The sequence below is a fragment of the Mytilus trossulus genome, chromosome 8 (genome assembly GCF_036588685.1).
Source record: "Mytilus trossulus isolate FHL-02 chromosome 8, PNRI_Mtr1.1.1.hap1, whole genome shotgun sequence".
NCBI classification, from domain to species: Eukaryota; Metazoa; Mollusca; class Bivalvia; order Mytilida; family Mytilidae; genus Mytilus; species Mytilus trossulus.
The window spans coordinates 75329579-75337625 of record NC_086380.1 but is presented as its reverse complement, the minus strand read 5'-3'; the positions used below and the strand labels follow the sequence as shown (position 1 = coordinate 75337625).

The window sequence follows — 8047 nt, the reverse complement described above, 5'->3', positions numbered from 1 at the left end:
TACAATTCTTCAATTAAATAGTAAACTCTCAAAAATCCTGAACTCCGAAGAAAATTCAAACGTAAAAATACGGACAATTTTTTAATCAAATGGCAAACAAACAAAAGCTCAAGCAAATGGATAACAACTGTCCTACACCTGATTTGGTACAGGCTTGTTCGAGTATGACAATCGCATAAAATTTCGTTATATTGACAACGATGTGTGACCCTAAAAAAAGACATATAATAGGTAAAAAAGGAGTAACATTGTGTGTTAACCTTAATCAATATGAAAAACAAACAATAATGTAACAAAGAATGGACGAAAAGACATATGGACAAAGGACATTTGTAAAAATTGAAAAACCGAAATTAAAAAAAGTTTACAATAGCACAATAACACAATGTCAATGACGGTATAAGTACAGCATCACGTCATATGTTTCAAACAAACACACACAAAATTGTAAATAAAACTTTTGGTTATGATTGTATTTGTTCCTATTTTAAAATCAATTAATATAATTAATTATGCCGTTGAATAAAATAGGATGACAAGAACAAGAAATACAAAAATACAAATTAACACACATGTACACTTGCAACACAAATTTTCGTCATCTCTACCGTCTTGTATATATCCATTAGATACTGATTCTGTGTTTTCAATCGATTCTTGTGTTGAATAATTTGGCAATCCGGGATAATATTCATTAGAGTTTTCGGTATCAGAATTGTCTGATAAGGTAGGAGAAGATCGACTTGGTTTTACATACATACTTTTATGTGTACGACCATAGTTTTCATCTTGATTAATAGATCTTTCCGTACAGAGCTGACGCCAGACAAATCCGCCAGCATTACCTCGTACACGCACACTTGATCCCCCATTAAGTGTGGTAAACTTATTTGAATTAATACCATAAGTTTCATACACTGGAATTGAATTCAATATCCGAAGTTCTTCCGCTGTTCGGAATACCCAAAGCCTTCGATTATCATGGGTGAACCACTTGTCATCCCGCCAAAAGACGCTGATCGCAGGAATACTTTTAACTGTGGCTGATCCATTTATAAGTTCGTCTAATGTGTCTCCAATATACACATTTCTATGGTTTGTTGATCGTCCAAATGTAATTGCAATTGAATCCTGTGAATAGAATATCTCTGCTGGCCTAAGATACATACCTGCTTCTATTCAAAGTAGGTTTCACTGTTGAAATACGATTTTCAGAAAATATATTATGTTTTTCTATGCTTCATCACCAAGAAAATATACCGAAGTGCAAATAACGTTATGAATAGGTCCACGATTGATATTAATCATCGAATTAGTAGTGAGAACACTGAAAAGTAGTTCAAATCCTTGTATTAGTTATAGAGAAAGCTGTCTTTACAAAATAAATCACAGATACTTGTAAATTATAACGACTTGATTCAAATTATTTCTTAATTCCTCTTTGATGTATTACGATCAGAGTTAAAACGATCGGAAGGACATTGTTGTGTTCGGAAAATCATAAAAAATACAATCCGAAAGTAATTCAACACGGAATTGCCAAACTTTCAGAAACGAAAGTGCTGTACTTTTGCTTTTGTTTTTGTAATCTACGTGTAGTGATCTTACGTCATGTACTAAGTATATATTAATAAATATATATATATTGTTTTGCTTTTATCATGTTTATCACAACCTGTAACATGTGTAAGTATTTGATGTTTAAAAATCCGAAACTCTTCCGCTTTATCATTCAAAATGTATTACAGAATTATATATATATATATATATGATATTTACAAAACAATTTACAAATCAATTTGCGTTCCCTTCAGATATATAATTTTTGACATATTTTATTAAATAAAAAAGATTCAACTTTAAATTTCATATCTGCATTATCTCAACCAAACGAGAAAAACAAATGTAATGATAGTTGTGCATATTTATATATTCAACATTTTGATTCTCTACTTTATATTGGTGACGTTGTACAAACACTGTGTCGGTGTTACCATAGGTTCAGGTTTTAGCAAACCAGTAGTCAGAACTTTTATGTAACTATAAATATTGAATATAAAAAAAAACGTTTCAAACCCTTAGTCATAGATTTTCTGGACAGTGTTTAATTTTGTTTGTACTGTATTCCTGTCAATTATATTTTTAACATTGCTATATTAGTGAGAGGTTTGGCGATCAATAAACCTTGTTCAACCCATCATTATTTCGTTTGTCATTTTGTTATTTTTCGAATCTTTTCATAGCTGACTACTGTGGGTTCATTTATATTCGTTGGATACTAATTTTCGTTGATTTCGTCGGTACAAGAGAACCACGAATTCAAACGTTCAACGAATTACAAAATTTATAAAGGAACGTATGATGACTTTGCAAAAACCACGACATCAATTATCCACGAATATGCAAATTTTCCTCAAACCACTAAAATTGGTACGCACGAACATAAATGACGGCTTGTCGAAGGAATGATGAGAACGTACATTTTTTAATGTCCTCTTATTAAGAGTGTATCATTGTCAATCATATAACAGCACTTTATTTTCATATAGTTCTATTATAGTAATCCTGATAAATCTATTCAACCTTTAATTACCCTTCCATCCATACACCCTAGATATACATTCGTAGAACCATTCGATTATTATTGTATTATAACCTTATGTGATATCAATTAATATAACATTAATTATGTCGTTGAATACAATAGAATGACAACAACAAGGAATAGCAAAACACTAATTAACACACACGTACAATTGAAACACAAATTTTCTTCATCTATACCGTTTTGTATATGTTCATTTGATAGTGATTCTGTGTTTTCAATCGATACTTGTGTTGAATAATTTGGCAACCTGGGATAATATATCAGAGTTTACGGTATCATAATTTTCTGATAAGGTAGAAAATTTTTAATTAGGTTGCAGAGCATATATACCATTATAATATAATCCAGAATCGTGCAAATGAGTGCGACCATAGTTTGAATAAAGATCGTTTCTGAATTAAAGTACCGATTTAAATAAAAAATTATGTTGAGTGCAGATGAATTGTGTAAACATTTTGACTCATTTCAGGAATATGACAGTTCTTGTCCATTCGTTTTTGATGCTTTTTGTTTTTTGATTTTGCCATGTGATTATGGACTTTCCAAATTGATTTTCCTCTGAGTTCAGTATTTTTGTGATTTTATTTTTTGCATATTGATTCATAGATCTTTCGGTTCAAAGCTGACGCCAGACAAATCCGAGAGTATTACCTCGGACACGCACGCTTGATCTCCCATTGTATGTGGTAAATTTATTTGAATTGATACCTGAAGTTTCAAACACAGATAATGAATATAATTTCAAAAAATCTTCCGCTGTTCGGATTACCCAGATATTGCGATTATCCTGTGTGAACTTGTCATGAGTACTTGAAATAATGGCTGATCTATTTATATAATGTGTCTCCCAACTGTGCTTAAAATTAAATCCGTTAGCTGCAGATCAACTTCCCCCCTTAAAGTGCAAATTACGTAATGAAACAAGTTGGCGATACACAATATAAAGATTTTCACCAAACATTATACTACTATACAACAGATACTGCATACAAATCCAGAATAAATGTGGTTTCTAAATTTAAGTACCGATTTAAATATTTTGAGTGCATATGAATTGTGTAAACATTTTGAATCATTTCATATATTGAACATGTTGAATCTACAATTTTTTATTTGTTTTTGTGGTATTTTATTTTTCTTTGTAAGTGAGTTTCAATTCCTCATTTCTATTTGGCTTTTTCATCTATTTTCGAAGACTTTGTAAATGTTTGTTTAACATATGTTTGATTGTATTGTTTGATAATGCGTGCTATTTATGTACGCTATTTGTTTTTATTTTTTCCACTTTTATTCTCAATCTTCATATATTAATTTTTGTTTATTTCGTCTTTGTTTGTACTTTACTTATTTTTCTCCGAATATTATTTCTTCGTAACCGCAAATAAAAAGCGAAAATTAAACAGAAAATATAAAAAAGAAGTTTGCATTTATTGTATATTTAAGTAACACGATAAATTACATAATATAATTTAGAGTATTCATGGTGTTTCACAAAAACAAAACCTTTTACTTGCATTTGTATACACAAACAGATTTACCATCGTTATTAAATACAAACAGTTTTGTGAAGTCATTGTTAAAACACATTCCATATGGATGGAAAATATCATTGTCTTTGTTCAGCATTTCTTCACAATTTTCTCCATCTGATGACATTCTTTGTACGTTGCTGGTCGTAAAACCGCCAAAATAAATGTTCTTCTGTCGATCAAGTGTTAAACCTACTATTCCTAAAACGTCCTTACTGTAAACTAGTGTTCCATCTAATTTGATACAAAGGAGTTTACCAACACATCTAACAATCAACTGATCTTGTAAATCATTGTATGCTATGAAGTAAATACAATTAAATCCATGTTGGGTTGTTTTTAGAATTGTCCCATTGGTGTCTAATGTTTTGATAGTACCACTTTCACCACAAACGTAAATTCTGTCACGTCCAGCAGTGATACCATAACATGCAAATCCAACTTTAACTTTGTTGTCCTTTGTCATCGTTGTAGTATTTATAAATTGTATAGACCCCTCTTTATGTAGGGTAATAACAGCTCTGTTGGTACCAGGTATCACAGCAACACCATGAGGTGCGGAGGAAAAAGCTATCTCTGTCTCATAATCTTTACAGTCTCTGTAAACATACACTTTGGTATCGGAAAATTCTATATTAGTAATGAGCAGCTTATTATCATCTGTAACTGATACACTCAAACATCTTTTTACCACATAAGTATTAAGTTTTAATACTGTTTCCTTCTCAAACCCTAGAATATTTTTCATTGGTTCCGCATTTATCTGGGCTTGTTGAAATTTCTTTGGTTTGTATTGAACTTTACATGGTTGGATATACTCTAACAGTGACCCGAACGACTCAAGCTTATCATCTTTCTTTTCGTCAAAGGTAATATCGAATTCTTGTGAATTGGATACTATCTGCTGAATCTTGGCCTCAGCGCTATGAATATTTGTTACTTGTTGGCGAAGGAAAATAAAAAGCTGATCCTTAGATCCATGATCACTCAAAAAATCCATCTCGTTTTTATTTTCTATAACATTGACCAAGACTTGCGATATTTCTTGCTTTTGTTTGTTGATTTCGGTTTCATGTTTTCGTTGGAGAGATGACAAAGTGGTTGTTAATTCACGCTCCAAATCGTCAATTTGTTTCAAAAATTTGGATTTCACTGCTCGGATCTGCTTGGTTATTGTTGATTTGGATTTCTCTATTGATTGTAAGTTTGACTGTCTGTTATTGTCTAAAGCATTCAATGTTGTAATAAGATGCGTCATGTCTTCCATAACATCGTTAAACAGTGCAGACTTTCTAACATCATTCGAGGCAAGTTTCAACGGGAGTACGTTCTGGCAAAGCCTGTGTTTATCAGAAATACAGGCTCTACAGCATACGATCTCATGATCTGTGCAGTAATAATCCAATATCATTTCTGAATGGACATTGTAGTTTTTCTTCGCGGACATAAGGATATTGATCCAATGGACGACAGGTCGATAACATGGTGAGATTTGAAAGCTTTGAATCTGCAATGTGATTCTGCACAGTCTGTACAAAGTCTTTCTTCACAGTCTGAGCAATATTGTGTTGCTGTTAATGACTTATTAGCTTCAGAGCAAGGATCACAGAAACTAGCTGATGCCATAGTAAACCTTCTGAAATAAAGGATTAGTGTGGTTTGATTATACTCCCAATCATAATATTTGTCTACATATTCTTTTTTAAGCCAGTTTCCATGATGCGTAAGATTAGCAGTAAAAGGTTAATAAATCTTGCTTGCGATCTTGTGATATGACTTAAACTACCACAGCTGAACCATTTATGTTCGATACTGTACAATAAACAAATCGTCTTGTTAAACTTAAGTAAACGTTGGAAATTCTGAGTATGTTTTAATAATACTCATTACTATAATAATTTGATCCTTTTTAAAGGAGTAGGTCCGATAAGGACCGATTTTGGCCTCAAATTTCAAATTCATCTAACGAAAGTTTTTGGACACTTTTTAAACACTTAAGTGTCTATTTCAACGGATTCAATTAGTTTCTGTGAAAGATTTTAACTGATTAAGTCATTAAAAACGCTCTGATGCAAGCTTAAATATGAATAATCTATCAAATATGTCAAAAAACGTCACTTTTCAGATGGTTTTTCTCAAAAATGAAAGTTGCCATGCCGTGTTCATCCTCAACCTTTATATATGTTTTGTATTATCATCAAATACAACTTACATTTCAATGTTATGAATGAACCGTCCAAAAATTAACCAAAATGCTAAAATTTTGAAGATTTCAGTAATTTACCATGACTTATTGATGCTAGAACGGGATACTTTTGCATTGTATTGTAAAAAACGGCTCATATTTATGTAACAGAAGCATTTTACTTTCCAAAATATAGCTTAAAGATTACATGTTCACAATTTTTTAAAACTGCTATATTTTGGGGCCAAAAAGAGGTCTTACTGAACCTACTCCTTTAATCTTATCATAACGAGTACACATTTGAAACATCATTAAAAAAAACATTGCCTCAATCGGATCGTGCAAAATGTTATTTGTATATTACATCATGTATTATGATATGAAACTGGGTGAATGAGCTCATTAATTGTTTCATGAAAAAATATACGCACGAATCCATTGTTGTGTTATATTGTCTGTTTTGGGTTTCTTATGACTTTGTTTTGTTTTTATATATTTTTTAGCAATATCTGACCTAGAAAAAAAGGAATGTCAATAAACTCATCATTGATACCAGGATTGACATTTTGTATTTTTGTCAGATACGCGTTTCAGCTACACAAGGCTCATCAGTTACACTCGAATTAAACAAAATTTAAAAGGCCAAAAAAGTTAGAAGTTAAAAAGCATTGAGGACCATAAATTCCTAAATATTTCTTTAACCAGTTTTTTTCTCCATTATGACCATATCAAAAATAATTTATGTCATCATAGAAGTGCTGACTACTAGGCTCGTGAAAACCTCGTGGAATCAAAACACCACCAGCAGTGGCATTATACTAAACATCTAATCAAACATGTTAGGCTTATAATTGTGTACATCAGACTCGCGTATTGCATTTGTCGTCTACATAAGACTCTCAATTACGCGGGAATCAAAAATAATTGGAAGGCCAAATCAATGCATAAATCCAAAAAAATCCTATAAATAACTACACTCGCCCTTTGTTTGATAAAAGTAAAATATTTACCCTACCACAAACGATATCGACCTTTTAAACGATTCGCACTTCCCTTGCAGTGATTTTTACTAAAAAGTATATCAATTACAAGAAAACGATTAAGAGAAAGAAATATATTCATTGACATCATTTGCTTTCAAAAAGCAGAAACTTTTTATGCGACATATGTAAATGATTAACAGAAAAAAATGACGAAAGTATTGTGAAGATATTTACTTTCGGTTTTAAACGTCCATTTTATCAACCCGAGTTTAATGTTAAAATAACTACTTCAAAACTAAGAAAACATACCTGATGGATTTAAATGAGAACAGTACTACGAATTCTGCTTAATATGCAATACTGGATCTTGAAGACTAAAAATACGTAGTTACCGTATCTTTATTTAATGTATGACGATTTTGAACACTATGTGGCGCTGTTATCCGCCTAGTTACACTTCCTGGTTAAAAGTAAATACGACTAGTTCAATTTAAAAGAAAAAGAAAAAGTTCATTACTAGAGTTCCAAATAATTACAATAGATAATCATGCCAGCTACAGTATATATATTTGTTTTTTCGATTATCATTTACGGAAATATTGACACAGACACATGTCTTATAACATGTATAATGCAGAAAAAACAATAATGTAAATTTGTTTAAAGATGTAGATTTTATATTCACTCTAAAATATTTTTTCTCATTTATCCTTAATACAAAAAGATGGACAGTAAATAAAGA

The 8047-nt window shown here is 31.3% G+C and overlaps 1 protein-coding gene across 1 annotated transcript; it reads right to left on the bottom strand.

The window, feature by feature from the left end:
* Nucleotides 1-4114: 4114 nt before the first annotated feature.
* Nucleotides 4115-5548, bottom strand: LOC134727988 (uncharacterized). Its single transcript, XM_063592387.1, has one exon. The coding sequence runs from the start codon at nt 5546-5548 to the stop codon at nt 4115-4117; it is 1434 nt and encodes a 477-aa protein (XP_063448457.1).
* Between the last annotated feature and the right edge of the window lie 2499 nt (nt 5549-8047).